Source organism: Suillus plorans (assembly GCF_016647745.1).
Source record: "Suillus plorans strain S12 chromosome Unknown HD556scaffold_2, whole genome shotgun sequence".
NCBI lineage: Eukaryota > Fungi > Basidiomycota > Agaricomycetes > Boletales > Suillaceae > Suillus > Suillus plorans.
In genome coordinates this window covers 1,222,543-1,243,860 of record NW_024537386.1, presented here as the reverse complement: position 1 = coordinate 1,243,860, position 21,318 = coordinate 1,222,543, and the positions used below count along the sequence as shown (strand labels likewise).

The 21,318-nt window shown below is 47.9% G+C and overlaps 11 protein-coding genes across 11 annotated transcripts; 4 read left to right on the top strand and 7 right to left on the bottom strand.

The window, feature by feature from the left end:
* Positions 1-573: 573 nt before the first annotated feature.
* Positions 574-2,417, bottom strand: HD556DRAFT_333822 (DnaJ-domain-containing protein). Its single transcript, XM_041310308.1, has 10 exons — positions 2,280-2,417; positions 2,110-2,233; positions 2,015-2,024; positions 1,915-1,963; positions 1,757-1,853; positions 1,608-1,703; positions 1,467-1,548; positions 1,251-1,409; positions 1,093-1,194; positions 574-1,034 (listed from the first exon to the last, which is right to left on the bottom strand). Exons 2-10 carry the CDS (start codon positions 2,163-2,165, stop codon positions 750-752), a joined length of 936 nt encoding a protein of 311 aa, XP_041167202.1. The 5' UTR covers positions 2,166-2,233; positions 2,280-2,417; the 3' UTR covers positions 574-749.
* Positions 2,328-4,824, top strand: HD556DRAFT_1282426 (uncharacterized protein; the record flags this gene model as incomplete). The annotated part of the gene is made up of 10 exons (XM_041299302.1): positions 2,328-2,456; positions 2,485-2,599; positions 2,653-2,762; positions 2,810-3,210; positions 3,261-3,366; positions 3,421-3,562; positions 3,615-3,819; positions 3,869-3,997; positions 4,053-4,141; positions 4,199-4,824. The coding sequence occupies 10 exons, from the start codon at positions 2,328-2,330 to the stop codon at positions 4,570-4,572; spliced, it is 1,800 nt and encodes a 599-aa protein (XP_041167201.1). The 3' UTR covers positions 4,573-4,824.
* Positions 4,825-7,967, top strand: HD556DRAFT_1282422 (uncharacterized protein). The gene is made up of 2 exons (XM_041299301.1): positions 4,825-6,087; positions 6,138-7,967. Exons 1-2 carry the CDS (start codon positions 5,064-5,066, stop codon positions 7,544-7,546), a joined length of 2,433 nt encoding a protein of 810 aa, XP_041167200.1. The 5' UTR covers positions 4,825-5,063; the 3' UTR covers positions 7,547-7,967.
* HD556DRAFT_1532693 (histone-fold-containing protein) lies at positions 7,946-8,751 on the bottom strand (the record flags this gene model as incomplete). The annotated part of the gene is made up of 4 exons (XM_041309534.1): positions 8,472-8,751; positions 8,278-8,420; positions 8,091-8,227; positions 7,946-8,042 (listed from the first exon to the last, which is right to left on the bottom strand). Exons 1-4 carry the CDS (start codon positions 8,632-8,634, stop codon positions 7,946-7,948), a joined length of 540 nt encoding a protein of 179 aa, XP_041167199.1. The 5' UTR covers positions 8,635-8,751.
* A 64-nt stretch (positions 8,752-8,815) lies between these two features.
* On the top strand, positions 8,816-10,528 carry HD556DRAFT_333771 (uncharacterized protein). The gene is made up of 7 exons (XM_041310307.1): positions 8,816-8,895; positions 8,951-9,072; positions 9,124-9,323; positions 9,377-9,652; positions 9,707-9,837; positions 9,889-10,105; positions 10,158-10,528. The coding sequence occupies exons 1-7, from the start codon at positions 8,840-8,842 to the stop codon at positions 10,386-10,388; spliced, it is 1,233 nt and encodes a 410-aa protein (XP_041167198.1). The 5' UTR covers positions 8,816-8,839; the 3' UTR covers positions 10,389-10,528.
* Positions 10,524-12,411, bottom strand: HD556DRAFT_333706 (TLC domain-containing protein). Its single transcript, XM_041310306.1, has 10 exons — positions 12,279-12,411; positions 12,179-12,223; positions 12,002-12,126; positions 11,601-11,950; positions 11,496-11,550; positions 11,286-11,448; positions 11,157-11,235; positions 11,027-11,103; positions 10,916-10,981; positions 10,524-10,866 (listed from the first exon to the last, which is right to left on the bottom strand). The coding sequence occupies exons 1-10, from the start codon at positions 12,356-12,358 to the stop codon at positions 10,659-10,661; spliced, it is 1,248 nt and encodes a 415-aa protein (XP_041167197.1). The 5' UTR covers positions 12,359-12,411; the 3' UTR covers positions 10,524-10,658.
* A 79-nt stretch (positions 12,412-12,490) lies between these two features.
* On the top strand, positions 12,491-14,315 carry HD556DRAFT_1436670 (ribonuclease H-like protein; the record flags this gene model as incomplete). The annotated part of the gene is made up of 6 exons (XM_041305596.1): positions 12,491-12,814; positions 12,874-13,077; positions 13,125-13,476; positions 13,525-13,825; positions 13,888-14,124; positions 14,177-14,315. 6 exons carry the CDS (start codon positions 12,491-12,493, stop codon positions 14,313-14,315), a joined length of 1,557 nt encoding a protein of 518 aa, XP_041167196.1.
* HD556DRAFT_333384 (AP complex, mu/sigma subunit) lies at positions 14,250-15,464 on the bottom strand. Its single transcript, XM_041310305.1, has 8 exons — positions 15,298-15,464; positions 15,118-15,243; positions 14,932-15,062; positions 14,854-14,870; positions 14,768-14,795; positions 14,651-14,716; positions 14,524-14,596; positions 14,250-14,471 (listed from the first exon to the last, which is right to left on the bottom strand). The coding sequence occupies exons 1-8, from the start codon at positions 15,329-15,331 to the stop codon at positions 14,455-14,457; spliced, it is 492 nt and encodes a 163-aa protein (XP_041167195.1). The 5' UTR covers positions 15,332-15,464; the 3' UTR covers positions 14,250-14,454.
* HD556DRAFT_1323663 (60Kd inner membrane protein-domain-containing protein) lies at positions 15,329-16,955 on the bottom strand. Its single transcript, XM_041301447.1, has 5 exons — positions 16,654-16,955; positions 16,440-16,601; positions 15,976-16,392; positions 15,744-15,918; positions 15,329-15,564 (listed from the first exon to the last, which is right to left on the bottom strand). The coding sequence occupies exons 1-4, from the start codon at positions 16,888-16,890 to the stop codon at positions 15,778-15,780; spliced, it is 957 nt and encodes a 318-aa protein (XP_041167194.1). The 5' UTR covers positions 16,891-16,955; the 3' UTR covers positions 15,329-15,564; positions 15,744-15,777.
* Positions 16,956-17,668: 713 nt separating this feature from the next.
* On the bottom strand, positions 17,669-17,968 carry HD556DRAFT_1436667 (uncharacterized protein; the record flags this gene model as incomplete). Its single annotated transcript, XM_041305595.1, has 1 exon — positions 17,669-17,968. The coding sequence occupies one exon, from the start codon at positions 17,966-17,968 to the stop codon at positions 17,669-17,671; it is 300 nt and encodes a 99-aa protein (XP_041167193.1).
* A 318-nt stretch (positions 17,969-18,286) lies between these two features.
* On the bottom strand, positions 18,287-21,205 carry HD556DRAFT_1323653 (DNA polymerase epsilon, subunit B). The gene is made up of 12 exons (XM_041301446.1): positions 20,902-21,205; positions 20,706-20,844; positions 20,479-20,653; positions 20,277-20,427; positions 20,090-20,224; positions 19,913-20,040; positions 19,810-19,867; positions 19,541-19,760; positions 19,177-19,484; positions 19,015-19,125; positions 18,832-18,965; positions 18,287-18,778 (listed from the first exon to the last, which is right to left on the bottom strand). The coding sequence occupies exons 1-12, from the start codon at positions 20,932-20,934 to the stop codon at positions 18,751-18,753; spliced, it is 1,620 nt and encodes a 539-aa protein (XP_041167192.1). The 5' UTR covers positions 20,935-21,205; the 3' UTR covers positions 18,287-18,750.
* Positions 21,206-21,318: the final 113 nt, after the last annotated feature.

The window sequence follows — 21,318 nt, the reverse complement described above, 5'->3', positions numbered from 1 at the left end:
GTCCGATATTCACGAATCGGCCCGTTTCTCTCACTAGACCTCACATGTCTCAATGGCCAAGGCTTTTCGCAGCTCCACAGGAACATGTGAGCTTCTCCCCATCGGCCGACAATGATGCTCCAATTGGATTCAATAGAACTTGCTGTGTATGGCAGCGGCGTTCAGCTTCCGCCTTGCCTTGTGCTCAACCCGGAGCAGTATCTTCGCCATTATATCACCCTGCATCGATGCCCTTCAATCAACCAAAAGCAGTCAAAGAACCTGCTTGACAACAGTAATATTTGACGATCTCATTTTGGTATGCGTGCTTTTCGGTGTCCCGCCGAGTTTTGCTCATCATGTAGCCTACTATTACTGGTCTGCGAGAGTTTCTAATATTGGAGTTCACTTGTTATGAAAGTTCGAATTTCGAAGTTTGATGTTCCAGACAAGTCCATCATCGTCGGAGAGCCGGTTCATCGATCCGTAAACCTTCGCGTTTCAAATCTTCATCTGCCGTGTACAACTGTCGATCACCATCTGTTACGCCACCCTGCGATGTCGAGTTGGATGTAATCCTGCCAACAGTGGTGGCGCAAAGAATCAACAGTAACTATGGAGCTACATGGTCCACATGATCTTCTTTGACCACGGGTTCAATGAAACCATCCCATCTAATCTGTAATTAGCAAGGCAAGTACCATATACCACAAGTGTCAGGCTAAATCCCCAGTGTACCGAAGAACTGCTTAAGATTACAGGACATACGGTCACCGCTTCCTCGTTGCCTTTCTTCTTCTCCCACCAGCTTTTACTGCTGCAGTATATTCTGCCTGCCGAGGTTCTTCACCCTCGCTTGCTCCACTCACAGGAGAGTCAGATCTGTCAACAGTGGGCGTACTTGGCTCGTTATCCACGTCGTTTCTGGAATTTTCTTTGGAGTAGGAGAATTTACGAATACTGCTGATCAATAGCTCGATGAACCATGTTCTTGAAATAGCCGCTGGAGTAGCCGAACTTGTATCCAGGAGGTGCAGATTACCCGAGGGATCCAGCTATTCAATTGACAAGTTAGTATCATTCTTCGCAGAGTAATATCGGTACTTCACGTACAATGAATACGTTGTCTTGTTCTACGACCATATCAAGCATTTTTCCGGGAACAATATTACCATCTCCGTCTTGACGAGGGCCACCACCAAGGTTGACCTTAACCTGTAAGCGAAAGTATGTCCGGATTTCTGAATCACACGTTCAGAAAACGATCCTACCTTCCGTTTTCCTTGGTGTGGTTCCATCTTTGGGCCCCAAGCCGCAAGTCGGGCGTCCCGTATTGCCAGCTCAATGCGCATCAGGTCCCGTTTGTAATTCAATGTCTGCACGAGATATTGAAGTCCGGATGTAAGGATGGTGAGGAATACCAGGACAGTCTAGAATTCAAAATGAATTCCGGACCTCGCATCCGAGCAAAAAAAATGATGAAATACCCCTAGGCCTGGCCTGAACCGCGCATAGTAATAGCCCGACCCTCTCCACTTCGGTACACCATTTTTGTAGAAAAAATCGTATCTGTGAACAATCAAATAAACATTCGGAACTCAAAGGAAGTCTGAGTGGGGTCTACCTACCGCTTACGTTCCTCGGAATTTTTCAAAATGGTTGCAATAACTCCCAGACGCGCAAACCTTTCATGGATGCCTTTCACACCAGGGTTTTTGTCAGGACTAAATATACACTTAGCAACCAATGGCATATAACACGGGACTGGTGGCTCAACTGGAGCTGCATGCTTTTTTTCCTGTACGCCTTATTAATCTCCACAAGGGTCGCTGTTGAAGGTACGTCCAGCCAAGAGTAGAACGTGGTGCCCTTGCCTACGGGGGTAGAGTCTCAATTTTCTGTAACTAAACACTAAACAGTAATTAGGACACACACCCTCAGATACTTCAAGAGCAGTGACAAGGTCAAATATTTCATGGTCTTCCTTCCTGTCTGCATGAGATCTTGTATTGAGATGCGTAATGATCTATCTTACTTTGGTCCATCTGCTTGCGGCAAAGATAAAAAAAAGTATAAAACGCGTTTCGAGTCAGAGAATGCAGTCGTGTACACGTAGAAGATGATACTCACGCTGAAACTACGGTGACCAGCACAGCAAGAAATGCGACAAAGACGAAAAGCTTCATCTGCGACTGTCACGGCCACGTCTTACTGCGGTCGCGAGCGTGCAGAAAGAGTAAATGTGTAGGGCGAACTTGAAAAGTTGGAACTAAGAAGACAGAAGCTGCGAGCGGATATACCTGTCACGTGGGCGTTTGCTTCTTGGTAGCGTAACATTTCCATGAGTCATGGCACCACGGCGCAAATGTCCCGTCTGTGGGTCGAAGCAATGGCACAAGGACTCTTCGAGCGGCCTTGTTGCCTGCAGCGAAGGGCATGTCATACAGGCGAGTGCGACTTCTTGTCATTTGGCACGAGTGCACCAGAAGTTAACACATTCGATAGAACTTCAGAAATGAATCAGGCGAAACACAGGATCTAGGTAATTACACCATGAGGAAGCGCATTCTCAAGTCGGGTCGTAAGAAGAGCGCGAGGCAGAGCAGAGCCGATCCTAAGCGTGAGTGATTCAAAGACCCTCGTAAATGCGAACGTTCAACGAATCTAAAATAGTCTATCACGGCGAACGTGCTCGCTTTCACTATTATCAATGTTTGCAGCTAGTGCTGCGGAAGCAGATCGCAGCATTGATCGCACTTTGGGACTTACCCCCGGAGTTTGAGGTTAGTGTCCTTTCGGTCGTTCGGAGGCCGTCACTTCATTGACCCAGACTGTATGCAGAGATATATGGGGATTGCATTTGACTCTTCTGCCAAGACCACCCCCTGCGGAACCATACCACCACATGCGGGAGCAGAGGGGCAGTGACTCCGACACCGGCGACACAAAACCGTCATTAGATAATCCCAAAGAGTCTAGGTCCGATGACGATGATCCCCAGTCGTCATCCTCTAGCAGTGAAGAGGAAGACCCAGAGCTTGCAGAGCTTCTGCGTGAAAATTCCGAACTAAGTTCCTCTGACGAAGAAAAGGACCATACTTCTCAAAAACAAGGGGTCCAGTCGAATTACCGATTTGTCAGTGCATATGACCGCCCTGTCAACTGTATCGCTGTTCTCGTGGTCGCATGTTGGACCATGCGCTTACCTGTGATGTACAAGGATTTCATCGAGTAAGTCGTGGCTCGTATACCCTCTTCTCTTACAATAACCCATAATTTAGTGTCATTGAATCTTACGAACTTCCTTATTTGGATTTTCTTCGCCTCCTCTCGTCCGATATGACCTGTCATTTGACCAAGCACGCTGTTCGCGCGCTCTCTCCTCATGTAATTACAATCGGATTTTCTACGCAACCGAACTAATCGCAAGCACGTTTACAGTTTGCCCCAAGCACGCTTTACATCCATCGCTTCGCCTCTCGCTTGGCCAAGCTCATGTACGCGAATTATGGCGTGTTCACACCAGGGCTCAACGCGTCGCCCGTCTTGTGGCGGGTTGTGCAGCAATGTCTTGGAGGCACTCGTATGTTCCCCCGAAGTTTTGAATTATACTTGTAATGAATACTCTTCCTCAGCCACATTGTATGGGCTCGCAAAGAGACTCGGTTATATTCTGTCGCTGCCGTTAACACTTCATCACAGTCTGTCACCTACGTTACGTCGCATCGCACCGGACGATCCCGACATCCACATGTATGATAATATTCCGCCCGAGCTAGCACTAGTGGCAACGGCAATAGTTGTACTGAAACTTGTGTACGGCCTCGACGGAAAACTGAGGTGATTGTTTCGCTTTGGTGAGACACGCAGTGGAGTTGACACAGGTCAGGCTTCCACGTGATGTAAAGGATCCCGCATCTGCCCTTCCAGAAGTTCGTGGTTACCTATCGGCATTCAGGATAATGGGCGAAGCGGATGACCGGCATAACGAAAAGCGATTTAGCTCCAAGGTTTCTATGTGAGGAAGCAGGCACCAAGGTTCCGTCACGGGCTAACTAACTAGAGGACGTCAGGCCAACCGGCGATATGGATCTTGCGACTATAGACGAATTCCTCGACTTTTGCGAACGGGTGTTGATAAAATCGCAAAGGGGTGAATCAGGTTAGGTATTCTTCATTTGCCGGATTACGTCGTGGTTATTTATACGATGCCGAATAGACCAACAAATCCTGGACAATTACTTCCCACTGTCGACTGAAAGTGGAGGCGCTCGACTGGAAGCAATAGCCCCTCACAGCATCATCGGAGGACTCTCGGCCACAAAAATCAACGTAGGCGAGACGACTGTTCTACAACCCGGAGAATCATATACCATCTACCATTCTCGCGATGTCCTGGGAAACCTCCCAGAAGAACAGGCGCTCATCATAACGAGATCAGCTAAATGGGTTGGTGTTAGTGATGACTATTTGTGTGAGGTAGTTGAGCGCTTTGAGCGGCGACTCCGGCGATGGTATTACAAGGAGCGAAGACGAGAGAAGGAAAAGGAAGAGTCTGAAGGAGAGAGGCTGTTCGATGGCGTGAAGGATTGAGGGCAGACGCTGAGCCGTCACCAAAAATAGTGGGCGTCACATACGTGATCAGGTTTGCTTTAACTTGCACGCCTCGTGGCACCGACTATTCTGTCGTCAGCCAGGGTAATTAACGATGATCAATGCTCAGGCTTCTCTGCATCCAGGGTCGATTCACACGAACCCAACGGAAGTGTCAGGCACCTTTGATCTTCGTGTGAGGGAAGTATATAAACCTGCATGTGTTTACATACGGAATCCTTGAAAATCCAGTGTCCACAATAGCCTTCTCGGTTCACATTGGCAAACCAGTGATTTCTCAAGTCCAAACTATAAGTAGCTGACTAGGGTGAGAGACACCGCGAAACGTGCTAATTCGGGTTATTCCATCTTCAGTAATTCAACCATTGAATCACATCATTAACTTCCAGTCCCATTTGTAATGCTCTAAAGCGTTTAGCGTCGCCTTCTTTTGCATATCCTCGCTCTTTACATTTCCAACCACGACCAGCATGCGTCGCATGTCCTCTGTCTTCTTTGCGAGACGTGCTGACAAGCCTGATGCACCGTCGTCCAACAACATCGACCCTCCCCCACAAGAAGCTACGAAACGGAAGACTAGAATGTTTAACTCGCTTTCTCGAAAAGCAGTACCCACACAGCTCGTCACTAGCGGTTCTTCCTCTTCAACATCCTCCGGCTCTGCGGAGTTGCGTACTCCTGACGATGAAGAGTTGCCCCGCATACGCATGCCCAGCCAGAAAGGTAGCTGGAAATCATGGTTAGGGGCGAAAAACCTGGACAGAGTTGAAGGAGACACGAAATCAGCTTGGCTACCACCTTTCCCGACGACAGGGATCGTATTACGTCCTCCACCGAAACCGACATCGAATGAAACGGATGATGCGTCATCTGAATCTGAATCTGAAGCAGATCATCTTCAGGATCCTCCCATTCAGAACTTTTCACAATCTATTACCCAGGCACGAAAGAGTATGAGAGTAATTATTCTCAACAGCTCGGCTGACAGTGATCGTCCTTCTTGCCCTCCTCTTTTGGATATTCCCCACAACACACCCTTCCCCCGCTCCTGTCTTCGTGTGGGACATGTTCGTTGCCGAGACACCCTGGAATCCAAGATGCACAAAGCACGACTCTTGAGCAGGCTGGAGTCCCTCTCCCCCGCAGAGGAGCGCTGTCTGGCACCCCTTGGCAGTCGGTCCGCGGCTCTGAAAGAAGCACCGGCATACAATCCCGATGTCGACACTTGGCCGAAGGCACAGTTCCTAAGGACAAATAGCGAGGGTCTCGGCAATTGGGTGGCTCGCCCTTGTTACGAAGACCGAGTTCTTGTCTGGACTTGCCAGGAACCTTCCGGTGAAATAGTCACCTCTGGCATCTGTGGGTCACAGCTTGGTGTCGCGGCTCTCGAATTATCGGAGCCGTTACAAATACTGGCGGGTTTACTATCCGACATTGATGATGGCTTCGATCTGTCTGCAGAGCCTCAGCCTAAGCCGTTCCTACCTACCTCTGGTAAGCTTTAGTAATTTACTATTTGTGCCTTTAGTTCATCATTCTTGCAGGGCCTGCCGCAGTCGCATTGCCATCGACGGAAAAACCTACCCTTTCCGTTGCCGTCGCAGACTTTGAATTCTCGCCCCTTACGCTTGCAGTTGACTCACCGGACGAATCTAAAAAGGAAACTAGCAATCTCAACGCAGCAGAGCCTACCCCTAGACCCGTTGTCAAACGAGGTGTCAGGTTCGCGGAAGATGGCAAGGACGATCAAATTCCCTTGGGTTATGTCCTACGTATCAAGAAAAGGCGCGAGGAGAAAGCCAGGTTTCTTCGTGAAGAGCGTGAGAAGCGAGAATTGGAAGCGGGACGGCGTGTGCAGGATGTCAGGCGCGTGCGTGAGGAAGAACACCGTTTGCGGGAGGAAGAACGCCGGTTGTGGGAAGCACGGATGAGAGAGCAGGAAGAGGAGCACAAGGCTCGTGAACTCCACAAGAAGAAAATAGAGGAAGAAAGACGACACCAGAATTACGCCTCGGAGTTGCAGGCTTCGCGGACCCGCCGAGAAGCCTCTAGAGCTGGCCATATCTCCTCTTCGTCCTCCCTGGTTCGGGATATAGAACGTGATAGATCTGCATCCCGTGGCGCTCACCCGTCTGGGTTACTATCAACGCGCCAACGGACAACGGATCTCAAGGTCTCTTCTTCAAATCTCTCGCCTGGCGATGGTTCTCCTGCCAGCTCGATGCCAGCTACCCCGGGGAGCCAGCATAGCTTCTCAGGGCCTCCATCCGTCTACTCAACTCACACCACCTCATCAGAAGATGCACGAGGTCGGGATGGGCGACACATTGGCAAACGCACCTCTGTTGCATTTGACCCGTCAAAGCAATATTCGTTGCCGTTGTCGAATCCACGCGCGTCACTTCTACCATACAACCCTTGGGGCAACATGCCGGTTTCGCCTTTTGCCGTTCAACCAATTCCGCCGCTTCCCGTCTCTCCCATGATGGCCATGCCATTCTATTCCTTGGACCCTTTACTTCCCCCTTCTCCTGCTTTCATGATGAACCAGTTTGGCATGATGCATCAGTTCGGACCCCAACCGCAACCACAACCGTACCCTTCCCATGGTCAAATTCCCTCGTCTCCACGACAAAACAGCTTTTCGACCCACAGCGTAGAAGGCGTTCACCATAATTCTCGCGGGCACTTTCCTAACCACCAGCGGCGTGCCAGCGATGACACACGTGGGCACCCGAGTAGCAGTAATGCTACAGCTGATCGGAAGTACGGAAGCCAAACAGATCTGCGGGACAAAAGGTTTTCCCAAGCTGCACACTCTTCCCATAGCAGTGGCCTTCATCGTTCCCATCAGCCACCTGCATTAGTGCACGCTCACACTGCACCTGGAAGGCCAGTTTCGACGCCCCAAACCCGCTCGACGCCAAGTCGGCATCAAAGTGTATACCCATAGCACATGCAGGACATTTAATCACGGACCTGTTAATACCGCATCAGGACCCTATCTTTGGTGTCACGCTCATTTACATAACGGCATGAATACTCATCTTACATCGGAAATCATCGCAACACAGTTCTATTGTTTAGGTTCAATCGTACTCTTATGCCCACTATACGAGCGCATCGTATCGTTATTAATCTTCTTAGCATTCATTCTACGCGGTACTGCGGGCATATGTTCTCGATATGCTCTTTGACCGTGTCCAACTTCATGCTTTCACTTCATCTAATTTCATGTACAATGCACATCGTTCTCAGTAGGAAATGCTTGTCATTATAATGAGTGCGATACATAAACTTGAATGCCTTCGTAGTGGACGCAAATAATTGTATAAATATCCACAATCAACCCCTACCCCAAACCACCCCACGGCCCCCTTATTCTTCGAGCAAGCTGAATGTCGCGCTGCATGATTGTTACGCGTTTGGCGTGTATTGCACACAAATTACTGTACCACTGTTAGGATAGACTCAATAGACACAAGAGTGGGACGCACGCATCCTCGAACAAATGAACCAAGAATGCCTCAGTAGCTTCTTGTAAAGCCATGATTGCTGAGCTCTGCCACCTTAGTCCAGTCTCCCCTCTCTCATAATTCGTGTCTGTCATCATATCCATCGCGATTTCACGTACCTGGAGCTCTCATTCAGCACACCTAGGCTGAAACACGATGAAAAACATACCACGCGCGAGAAAGGAAGCCTGCGCAACAGCAAGTCTGTGCTCCGTTGATACTTCCGAATTTCGCGTAATGCGAGAGTACCAGGGCGATAACGACGTTTCTTCCGCTGTTGATCCCGCTCGTCCTCTGCGCCTGCGTTCGAGGCTGTACGGGTGAGGTTAAGACGCGTATGGACGCGACTGGACGCGTACATACCTCGTATTTTTCCACCCTTTGCAGAAGCAGGAGCGGGTTTCTCCCTACCAGTGCTCTTACGCGCTGTTGGGTGTTTGGGCCGCTTGGAGGGCCCGGGTTCTTCTGAGCTATCCTCTTGTGTGGCACCAGTTGGTCTCTTGCGCTTCTGTACGGTTTGTGCCATTCAATTCAAGAATGAGCACGAAATGGAATAGATGAGAAGGGATAGGCTTTGGTTTATAATGTGATAAATGGCTAGGAGGAGTGGATGTGTATGTGTGGTCGGCGACTCGGCGACAAATTCGAACATACCTTCCATTTATGGTAAACAATAAATGAAACAGCGCGATCTAATAAGTGCCGCACGTTCAAGCTTTACTTTATCGATCATGGTGTCCCCAGTCATCACAGGGTATTATCGTTATACTGATATTTTCTTTGAATGGTACGATAGATCTAGTGGATAACAACTTGCTGACGGAAAATCGTGGATTGCACAGGCACCAAGCCTTACCAGAGGCAGATCGGAGTCCTTTGAGGGCATCGTTAGCACAGGATGCTTTCATTCATCCAGATCACCCCCTCCACAAAGAGGGCATCGATGGAGCCGAACTCTTCTTGGGTAATCGAAATCTCTGTGCTGCGCAGCATAATGTGTCTTATCTCTATCTAGGGACGCTCCAGAATTTTGAGACACGATTGCTCTTCTCCTCAGCTCAGGTGGAATACCTGAGATACTGGCTGCATGCCATGGGCCTCACAAAAAACCTTATATCTCTTCCTTACTCTGATTGTCTTCTAACTGAATCCAGCCTGCGCCACGTCTCGCCCGTCACATTCAAGACCAAAGACGATCTCAAGGGTGCTCTCAAGGTATGTTACGCCAAACACCTCAGCGCGTCGTTTCTGACTGCAGGAATATCTAGCAAATAGAAAAGAACAACAAGCGTTTGAAGGGAGCAGATCCGATGTTGAAAACGCGTCGTGAGATTTTTGAACGCGTCCGCACTCTCTGGGTGGAGAAAGTCGGCGTTTGGTGTGCTCTGGACTTCGAAGCATGGGACAGGGACCACACCATGCTCACTGAGTTTGGATGGAGCTTTGTCCGGTGGATCGATGGCCAGCAAGTTGAAGAACAAGGACATCTCATCGTGAAGGAATATCGCCATTACACCAATACATTCGTTCAGAACAATCGCGAGGTAGGAAAGCCGAGATGTTGCTGCTTGTGACTGACCTTAGCGCGAATGATTTAGCACTTTTCATTTGGGGACAGCGAACTTGTCAATCGATCTGCTTTCAGGACCCGCATCCAGAATCTAGTGGCTGACCTGCAAAAGGATGGCCCACTTTTCTTGATCTTTCACGATAATAACCAAGACATCAAGTAAGAGGATGTTTGAGAGTTCACGCGTCTGACCGCTGATACCTTTGGCAGATACCTCAAGTCTCCTACCGTTAATGCAGACCTGCCTAACCTCAACTTCCTGCTTCCCGATGCAAAGCCCGACAGTGGCGTCTTTGTATTAGATACGTCCGACTTATTTGCTGCATTGGAAGGCGAAGGAGGTCACAACAGACGTTCGCTAGAGCGAGTATGCAGGCATCTGCAAATCCCCGCTTCATTCCTGCACAATGCAGGTAATGATGCGCATGTACGTTTAGATCTGTTTGACTCGAGACAAGTTTGACTAACAATATCTTCAGTACACTTTGCTAGCCATAAAGGAAATGGCCTCCGGCGACCCTCTGGATATGCAGAGGGAGAAGAGGTGGCCCAACCGGACAGGTAACACCGCTCACCCCGCTGCTCCTCAGACCGGAGCTGGAGTGAAGGTCAAATTCGAGCCCTGGGAGGAAGATAGCGATTTTTCAGACATGGAAGGTGTCGGGCCTGTTATCAACAAAACCAAGCCTGAGGAGCAAGTTGCAGCATGAAATTCGGGCCGGAATGTCTGCACGATGAAATGAAATCTCTTAACTGATGTACTACGATTGTACTTTCTGAAAACGCATCATGGTTCGTGCAATGTATCCGTAACAATACTCCAATTACATGATAGCAATGTGTGCTGTCCTGGAGACTCGCACAGATAGAAGGGCCCAAGAGGTCATTACGTTAGCAATAGCGGCTAGTCCTCCTTGGCATCTTCTGTGTCATCGTCATCGTCATCACCATCCTCGTCGTCAGATCGGACATCCGTAACTTCAACGTCCCTTAATGATCTGTGATATGGAAAAATGAGTGACAAAAAGGTATAGAGACCGAACGTATGACCTTATGACAATGCGCAAGATAAGATAGTACCAGAAAAGATTGAGCAGCTGGAGGAGGGAGATAGGAAAGATTAGTTGATATTTCATCCACCAAACGAGCCAAGCGCCAGTTTCGGGGGCCCATACACGATTACTCTCACTGCATGCAACCGGTAAATCAAGAATCCGGTAGGTAAAAGAACACGTACTCGATAAGATCAAACTCAAACCATATAGACCAGAGGATAACGAGGTTCAACCAATGCCGGAAGTAACTGAAGGGGTCGGTGACGGAAAATAAACGCGTGAAAAGCACTCACGTCCATGCGACGAGGAAAACTGCAAGGGAGCCCACTTTGAGTCTATGCCATCCCATGTAATTAAGCAACTTGGAGAACTGTCAACAGCGTAGGTCAGGTCGTGAAAAACGGATTCAGATCGGAAACGAACAGCCAGGAAAGCATCCGGTATATCCATACTCATGTAAATAGCATGTCCGATCAATGTCAAATTGGTCAGGTAGCCCCATCTGTTCATAATCAGACTAGAAATCAGACATTGTAATGTTTCGAAACTTACCCAATTAACCATAGGGTAACAAAGTGATGTATGATGAGTTCGTTGTAGTCCTTGCGTGGTTTCTCAAGACGTAGGAGCAGTACGATAAGCTGCTGACACCAATAAGATGCGTGCATGAGGAAGTAACGTTTAAGTTCGGGTTTCATCTGCCAGTGAGGGTAATCTGGAAAGAGAGTCAAACAAGAACATATTTGCAAGAAAGTTGCGTACCAATCCAAAAATATTCCGTACGATACCACCATGTTGGAAGTTGACCCATGATGCGCTTAGGCCAGGTTCAAAAGAGGTATAGTGCAAGATGATTAATGAACTTACGTAGCCCCATGCACCCATAACCGCAAAGTACAGTAGAGCATAACCTTGTTCACCAAACCTGTCGAGTTTTGCGGCCTTCTTTATGCCGAAGTAGCGAGCGATGGGGTGACAAATGACAATAGTGACGAATTGGCGTAGGAAGGAGTAGAAAACGATGTGGAATGCAAGAAAAGCCAAATCTAAATAGCCTTTAGCATAGCGCGGGTCATCGGGAGAGGAATCAGGAATTCGATAGGATATGAGAAGAAGAGGGGCGAATGGATTGGAGAGTTGTGGAGCAATGTAAGGGGCCAATAATTCCCAGTTGATGTACAATAAGACGGGTATCATAAGCAACTTGAAAGATGAGACTGCAAAGAGGGTTAAATATGGAAATGACATAGGAAGAAAAATGGACCGACCTGGATTTACAACCCATCTAGAGCTGAGAATGTCGGCGACAAAGCCCCCTTTCTGTTTGGCCATGCGGAAGCTACCGCTGGAGACGGGGGAGTCACAAGACTCTGGCGTAGTAGACCCCAAAGGTCTATTCGGTGATTTTGAAGACAGAGAAGATGAGAGAGAAAATGAAGACTCACGTTTGGACCATGAAGGGGCCGGTTAGATGATGCCCTTTGTCAGTCCTGGATAAATGTGAGAACATATGGTACGATTAAAAAAAAGTTGAAAGATACATACTCTATGCGATGCAAAGAAGAAGCTCGAGGTCGTCTTTTGAGAAGTTTCTCATTGCCAGGGGAGCCGTGCGTAGTCGACATGCCTGGCTCTAAATATAATATACTATGTCAGTCTGTGTGGAAATATATTGTTTGAATTGACGAAGGATCCAACTCCGAAATGAAACAAGTACTTGATTATGTCATCCACTCCTTCATCTACATACACATACTATGTTTTCATCTCTAGGTCTCTTTCAATCACTATCATGTCCACAGAGAAATAATTGCAGTCGTCCATCATGTATATTCTCGCATAACTTAGATCTCCCTTCTCACCATTCCCTTGACATTCCCGTACAGAAGGTGCAACCCCTCCCACAGACGCCATCTGCCAATGTCGTACATCGCGCAGTGCCCTCAAAGCGGCCCTTTCATAACCTAGCACAGGGACCGTCTTCCAATAGCAATGGGGCTCCAAGCGGTCCCCCGACACAACGTCTCAGAGTCGGCACCGCACAGAAGCCAGTTGCCGTCCCTGTCGCATCGCACACTAGTGTACGCATACGCATGCAGCGACAATTTTAACACTGAAATTCATTGATCGTGTTATATAGACTGGCGTACCGATTATTAGAATTAATCCTGCACAATCTCAAGTCGCCCTCCCAGTTCGTCAAACATTGCTAAAGTCACTGTATGAGCACTTTGTCGTCCTTTACGAAACTATACTGCCCTCAAACCCAACCCTTGCCTCTGAGCATGCCCTTCGGCAAGAGGAACAAGTCTACAGCAAGTCCACAAAGTTGACTTATCGCAACGTGCGCCCCATCCGTTGCCAATTCGCACATCTCAAACTATCATTTAGGCTGTCATAAATTCAATAGCAGCCTTGAAGCGACGTCCAATACCTACGTCTATATCACATCCTTCAGTAGGAACTGAAGAAGATTTAGCGGCTCGTGCGGAATCCAAGAAAAAACTGAATGACCTCCAGGTAACTCGACTCCTTCTCAAACCAATCGTTATGTCTTTGGAGGCCATGCAGACGTGGGGCTTTATTACCGAAATGCCTGAAGGGCTTGGAAGCGATCAACCGAGTGCTGAAGGAAAAATCATTCAATGCGAACGATGTACCCAGTCATACATGGTCAAAAATGATCCCACAGCGGAAGAATGTCAATATCACTGGGGAAAGCTCTTCACGCACAAAGTCAATGGTAATCAATTCTCATAGCGCAGCAAACATTCTTTGACACTCTTTGAAGGCGAGCGTATGCGTTGTTATTCTTGCTGCCAGAAGCCAGCTGAGGAAGGCGGATGTACCAGAGGCCATCACGTCTTTTACGAGTCTAAAGCAGAAGACTTGCACTCACGCCATGCATTCTCATTTACACGTCCATCAGTCGCTGATACGGAGACGGATACAGCTTTAGATGTCGTGGCTTTAGATTGCGAGATGATTTACACAACTGGAGGTATGCGTGTCGCCCGTGTTTCGGTTGTCGATGGCTCCGGGAAACAAGTTTTCGATGAGCTAGTAAGAATGGATGATGGGGTTGAAGTCATGTTAGTTGTTTCCCCCCCATTCTCGGTTCCTGCGATCGTGAACCTGACCATTTTTGTTACAGAGACTATAATACACGATTTTCAGGCATTACTCAGGAAGAGCATGCGCAAGCTACGCTCTCATTATCTTCTATACGCAAATCCCTCGACGCATTTATTAACCACCATACCATCATCATCGGTCACGCCCTTCACAACGATCTTAACACACTTCGGATAATCCACCACCAATGCGTCGATACAGCTATCATCTTTCCTCATCGTGCAGGTCCTCCATATCGACGTTCTTTGAGGGATCTGTACGTTATTCCAAATCTGATTCCATACCACCTATTCACGAAATTATATCAGAGCGAAAGAACACCTCGGTCTCACAATCCAGGCTGGTGGAGGAACAAGCGGTCATTCTTCAGTGGAGGACTCTGTAGCAACACTTGATCTTGTGAGATGGTATGTCCTGAACAAGCTAAAGCCGACTGCAAAGACGTAGATACTGTCACTGCAACTACTGTTACCTCTGGGTATCATCTAGGCATACCTCTCAAGTATGAGACATCGACATCCGTCATACGCTACCCGTGTCATGCCTCTCAGTCCAAGAATCAAATCCAAAGCGGTTCAGTTGACTTTCAGCGGACCAAGGGGCCTTGAAATCCTATAGATACAGCTAGCACCACGGGAAAGAAAATGAGTCTAACCACGTGCAGCTCCCAAACGACCTATGAGGTCCTCGGAGGACTCTTGCTCTTCGACGCTATCCGATTGTGTGACCTGTGATGTGCATTCGTTCAAGTTGTCTCGGCGTTATGGCAACGAAGAACTGACCACGCGCAGCACCGACTTCTTAGAGGATTCCTGCATCTCTCCTGCGATTATGAGCTCGTCCAGGATCTGCCAAGTGATATGAGAAAACTACATGGTCAATAAAAGTTGACAGCGCACCGCATACGCTTTCTGGAAATTGAAGATGCTGATATAAATCTGTGAACAAAAAAGGTCTCGCATACTACGATACTTTCAAAACGTACAGGTCTAGCTCGCATACCTAGACAATTCCCTTTCAATGAGTACATCATCATCCAAGAACAACGCGAATAGAAACGCACATTTCCAAAATACCGGTCCAAAACCTCGACGTAACGGTGAATAATCTCAAGCGTGATCAGTTCGTTATCCCCTGAGGCAATCCCACAAACGAAGAACAACGATGCATATCGGCGGTATACGACCTTGGTATCTGCGTCATCAACGTCAACTCCCCACTTTCTTACATACTGCAGAGAGAAACTCGCCCTTGTACTCCAGGAAATTACACATCCGCGTGCGCCGAGCCAGGACGAGCTGAGTGACGTCCTTTACAATCTTGGCTTTTGCCTTGGGCGGCATGGTGGAAAACCATTTCGCAAGGCGTACTTTGCCTGGTTATCCGATAAGTCAATAACACTTTGATGGGTTGAACGAAGGTGACGGGCCTTGTCGTGATACTAGCAGGATGTAGTTGATCATAAATGTGCTTCCTTGTGGCTGTGCTACTGTTTGAGGTCTTGTAGTGCAACACTAGTACATGTATTCCACAAGTATTCGATATTCTATACCCTAGCACAACCATATTACTGGTTCCTGGTAGTATTCTCTAAGTAGGGGAGATGATAACGACTCTTGCATTCTCGACTGCAGCCGTTATAACCCCATGATCCATTCGAATCTATCATTTAGCACGGCTCAAACCGACTTCGGGTCTGCAAAGGCAGATTTTATTAGCTTCCTGAGTGCATGGAGGGAGAATCGAGGGCGGTCATATTAGATCAAGAAACATTCATAGGAGCCACCGACCACTTCCTTGGAAGGGTTACATGGTGGTCCCTCGAACCACGTTTATAGTCATCCCGCCCAACCAGAATGAAATAGTTCTACTCACAGCCATCCACGCACAACAGTGCATGAGAACTGTATCACTGCTTGGCTGCCGGTATCTTTTTAGAGAGTACGGGAACTAACGCTAGCTTCCGCTTTCTCTGCAGCTCCAAATAGTCCATGATCCATGTCTGCACCAACCCAAAAGCGGCTGAAGTGACCCAGTAAATAATGACACCCTGAATGATGAGGTGAGCTAATATGCAAAATTCAAAATGCACCGAAGACATGCTTACCCCTGGTACCATGGTCGCAACAACGATACGACCAACAGATATCAATCTCAGCGCAGACTTAATGATCTTCTGAGGTTCGATCACAGTCTCCCCTCGAGCAGCGCGATCTTCTTTCCACTTCTGAACTTTTTCCTGACGCTCGCGTTGCGCGTCGGTCATGAACCAGCGTGAACTTTCGACATTGGCTAAAGTTATAAGACCGAGTGCAATTGGTAGGGTAGCTGTAGGGTCTGCGTGCGCCAGTGTGGAAAGCGTCAAGAACGACTCGGAGTCAAACGGAGTGGGTGCTTGTGATAACCGGTTGAGCACTATTGAGAACCCCATGAACAACGGAACCTGTGTGATTATAGGTATTGCCATTGTGAGTCCAGGACTACAGCGGTACTCCGAAAAAAGTTGTTTTTGACGCGTGGTCAACTGTGGATGGTGTTAGACTAGGGTGAGAGAAACACCCGACAACTCACGAGTTGCTTGACGCGTTTGCCATGGGCCGCTTGAATTTGTTCCTTCGTACCACGAACACCGATTTTCTGCATTTCTGCGAGAACTAGTTTTGATACACCAGGTTTTAAGGAGTTGACTATAGGCATGACATCTTCCTCCGCGCGACGCTGTCTCTGCTTTGCCTAAGAGGAGAAATTGATTTGACGACACACTGGCTCAGGAAGAAAGACACACCCATATTGAAAATGGCACGGTCCAGATGAGACGCGAAACGACCGTGCAGATGATAATAGTCGTAGAATACGGGGGAAAGGACGATGGTAGAGGCAGAGCGGTGGCTAGATCCAGAAACCCATTTGTAAGTGTCTCGATGCTAACGAACGTTCGTCTTTGGAAGCTACGAGGTTGAACGTTCACGCATGGTCGGTGAAGTACGTTGACTGCTCGTCGTGCAGAGCAGTGAGCGAGCATGAACGAGCATGAACGAAGTTGAAGCGGAACAAGCTAGTGATGCGGCAAAGTCAATAATGGTCAATACTAGAACAAATTTAAATTCGGACTTTTCACTCGCGCTCCCTCGAGCAAGTTTATGCTGCTGTGCGTTAGACCTTACATTTTTCATCCATCGTTCAACACAGCTATGCTATCTAGGTATAACATCTCCCGAGTCTCATAACTCACTGCCCTTCAAGGAGATCAGATGTGATGCACATGGCCGTCGACCAGGCCATGCTTATTGCTGCCGCTTTTATTCCTTAGGGGGGCGTAAATGTAACGCCCATCCGTCGAATTATAATATTGGCGATAGCAACCAATATTCTCGTTGTTACCTTTCTACTGACTCATCTTAGTCTCTCATATTCTTTTAGTGTTCTTCACTCCACAGTATTTAAACCATATGTTAACTACTGGTAGAATACCTGATCTTTCCCCCACCGAATACATTTAATTTGGACAGTTCTATCGTCTGAAACCCAAGTCTATTCATCCTCAACTCTCTCGTGTGAACGTTTCCCAAACGCCACATATTTTGAACTGATATTGTTGATAGGACAGATGCACTCGAAACGGGGAACTCAGGCACTTCGCCTACTAGTTCCTTGTCGCCAGGTGAGTCAACCCAACTCATGGACTGATGGGAACTCATTGACATTATCATTAGCAGTTGCGAAGTCAACACCTTTAGACTCGCAAACCACTGGTTGTGAGGTATGTAGTCAAACTACACTACCCAGAATAGGGCTAACGCTCATAGCAGCAGATCCCTCGCCATCATCGATGACGCGCTCTCTCCATCACCTGTGGGTGGGGAACTAATTTTTGACAGGGCTCCCAGAGCTCCCAACCACGAGTCTGTGGATAGCTGATCACTAGTCGGGGTTTTAGCCCCCAGACTCAAGGACCGCTCGACTCCAGCAATGACTTCGTCACCGCGAGTCCATGCACTTTCGACACCCAGGTCGAGTGCGCCCGGATCAATGCTCAATCCGCCCATAGGGATCGGAGAGTTCAACGGGAAGGTACCAGGTACGTTTTCATTCATCGACATAGTCGAAGATATTATACGAGAAGAGGGTGGGAAGATAGAAAGGGTCGTCGACGTACGAGGGTGATCAGTCCTCGTTGACGGCAGCCGTAGTGGAATAGGATTTAGATTTTAAGGCAGTTCAAAATATGTGGCATTTGGAAAACGTTCACACAAGAGAGTTGAGGATGAATAGACTTAGGTTTCAGACGATAGAACCGTCCGAACTAAATGTATTCAGTGGGGGAAAGATCAAGTACTCTACCAGTAGTTAACAGACGGCTTAAATACTATAGAGTGAGGAACACTAAAGAATATGAGAGAAGGAATGAACTAAGATGAGTCAGTAGAAAGGTAACAACGAGAATATTGGTTGCCATCGCCTCGCCAATATTCGACGATGGCTTTTGACGAGCGTTACAGACTACAGTAAAGTGCCAGCAACAACTATTGTTCCTCTGGTGCCATTCGGAATTCAGCCAAATGTTTTTTGACAGATATCTGATTGCGTTGAATACAACTTCACGCGCACGAACCAATGGTACCGCGTGCGGCGGCATCGATAGGTGAAACCATGAAGCTCAGACGTACACAATAGTTTTTGTGGTGCTCGGTTTCTTCAATTGTCACAAGTGAACTCATGTCGCTTTGTCTTCATCGACAAGTTTGATCGCTACACAAGGTCAGCTTTTGTGTGTAAGTGGTGATAGACATCGACGTTCAGCTTCTCTGGTGTACCGACCGATTGCATTGGACAGATCTTAGTATAGATGAACATTCTTGCGACCCTGACCACCAATTTCGAGTTAATCTTCCTGCTCAATGTCGAGCACACTAATACCAGTAACATCAGGTGCGATCTTAGACAAGCCAGTCAGATCACGTACCCCTCTTCAGAACTCCTCTCGGCAGGGCAATATGTCGAAAAAGAAAAAGAATTGCCAACAAAACCTCCAGGATTGAATACGTGACATCCCGAGTATGTCAACTTGTATTTCTCGTACTTGTCAGCCAGAATCACCTAGGTGGGCATTATGATTTGGGCGCATGAAAACGAGACAACTACTCACGGCGGTCGGGAGAGGGTATAGTCGGAGCGCATGGTCGAAGTCTGGCAATACAGGTTGAATATGTGTAGTCAGCGGAGTAAGATGACTTTGGTCTAATATCGACTGGACCAACTGAGCCCGAGGTCAGTAACGTCTGCATGCGAACACAAATTTTGTACATACATATCGTCTCAAATCTTCACCAGTGACATTTGGTTTTATGCCAATCGTGTTCCTCAACATTCGTGCCATGGTATCCTCCCTAAATATAACAACCTCCTGACCAAAAAACTTCAAGCGGCAAGGATTGCTGGTGAAGTGGACTTTTGGAATCTTGCTGCGGAGATGGGACGTAAAGGTAGATAGAATTGGTCTGCGGGGAAGGGCACTGCTGCCCGTGATATCTAGAGGCCCTGGAACAAAGACGAAGTGTGTTTCTCGAGTAATTTGAGGGTATGATGCTATTAAATCGGCTAGGGAATCGAAGTTTTCTGTTCAGTTAAATTGAATGAGTGTCGAGTGCGTTCATGAATCAACCTGCACGAACCCTGATAATGCTGGATGTCTCTACCGCCCCCCTGCATTATTGATTTGCTCGTGAAATTACCACACATAACGATGACCTTAGGTATGAAGCTGTTCTCGATGCAATTGTCGAACATCTTCTGAAGTCCAACGAGAGTTTGAGGGTGGTCTAGCCAAACATCTGAAAGGAAGAAGAAATAGAGGTCGGAGAGTTCTTCACGAATCCGACGGGCGAACTGTGACTGCAGCATGGTTAGCCGATGTCCGCACAAAAAAGTGAGGATAGCTCACATCTTCCAGCAGGGAAGTTGAACCTTGCCCCAAGAAGTCGATGTGACCATAGATTGACCTATTCTCCGTGAGCAACCATAGTGACAAAATCAGAAGAACATGCCTAGCAGTCTCCCGATCCTCGCAAGGAGGTTGTCCCATAGCCACGACCTCGAGGATGCCATCTTCATTGTATTCCCCTTCTACAAGGGCAAAGCAGCCCTCCGTATACAACCCTTCGCCTGGTTCGTCCTAACAAAGTCGTAAGAGCAACGTCATCTCGAGATCTCAAGATTCTTGCCATTTTGGACAGATCAAGCTCGACGCTTCCGTCCGAGTCCTCGACGCACAATTTCCCTTCTTTGTTGTGCGCAAGCATTCCTAAGAGCAAGAAGCGTTCGCCGGCTCTACCAAGCAGCTGCTTTGTGGATTTGAGCTGATCGAGTCATGGATCAGCGTTGGGCCCTCGATATCAGATTATTGAGTACCGTGACAAGATGTTCTCGGTCTCGAGATGGAAGAGTAGATGGTGAGAAGTGTTCGTTTCGTAAGATGCTCTGCTTGATTATATGCAGTCGGTTGCGTACCGCCGCTATTCGTGAGTCTGCGCTACCCGCAACAGTGAGAGGGCTAGAAGATCTTGATTGAAATGAGATCCAAAGCTAAAAGCAAGTTATGACACGAACACACTTCTCGAATGTTCCTCTTTCCTGGGACCAGTGCCATGATGGCATTTCAAATGCGTCTACGAAGTAGAGATGGCTATCAGGGTCTAGTAATTCTTCTGCTTCCCCCGGATTGCCTTGGTCCTGTAACGCGTCGTAAACTCTCCGCAAGATGTCTAATGAAACTTTCATGGCAGCATCTTTTGTAAGGGTTAGCCTTGCTAAACGCCCCCGACCCAACAAACGCGTCACCATCTTGTTTGTTATACTCCCTTGCAATGGTCTCGATTGAGAACTCCACGTCATTGTCCGCTATATCATGCTTTTCAAGGATTTCTTCCAGGAATTGTAGAGCATCTGGACCTAGCGAGTGGCTGTATTTTCGAAAGACCTTTTGTCGTGAATACAATCAGCTGCGAGTATCAATTGTTATGACAGAGGTTTGAACCTTGATTATTGTGAGTTGTCGACCATCAGCCATTCCTGCGCGTGTGTGACAAGAGGAAAAAGGATGGCGACTTCAAGTTCAAGACTGTAGAGAATCGACGCGGCGTGTCCACTGTCCAAAGACTCGGACGCGTTCAGAGGACTTGCTACTCACGCTAGGTTCCTCGAGTTGTCCGGACAGTCTCGGCAGTCTAAAATGCAAGATACACAACGTTGTGTGAGATGCGGCCGCGATAAAACTCGTCAAGCAGAACCGAAGTAAGTACTACGACGGAAGAGATTGACCTCAAACACCGCGCTTCGGCAACAATATTAATATGAATTTTTGTTTGGCCAGCCACATAGTACGCAGCTTCTGGCGTAGTCACGTGGTAGATGAAGTTACTAACTTAGGTATGTTTCGTGCTCCACTCAGGCG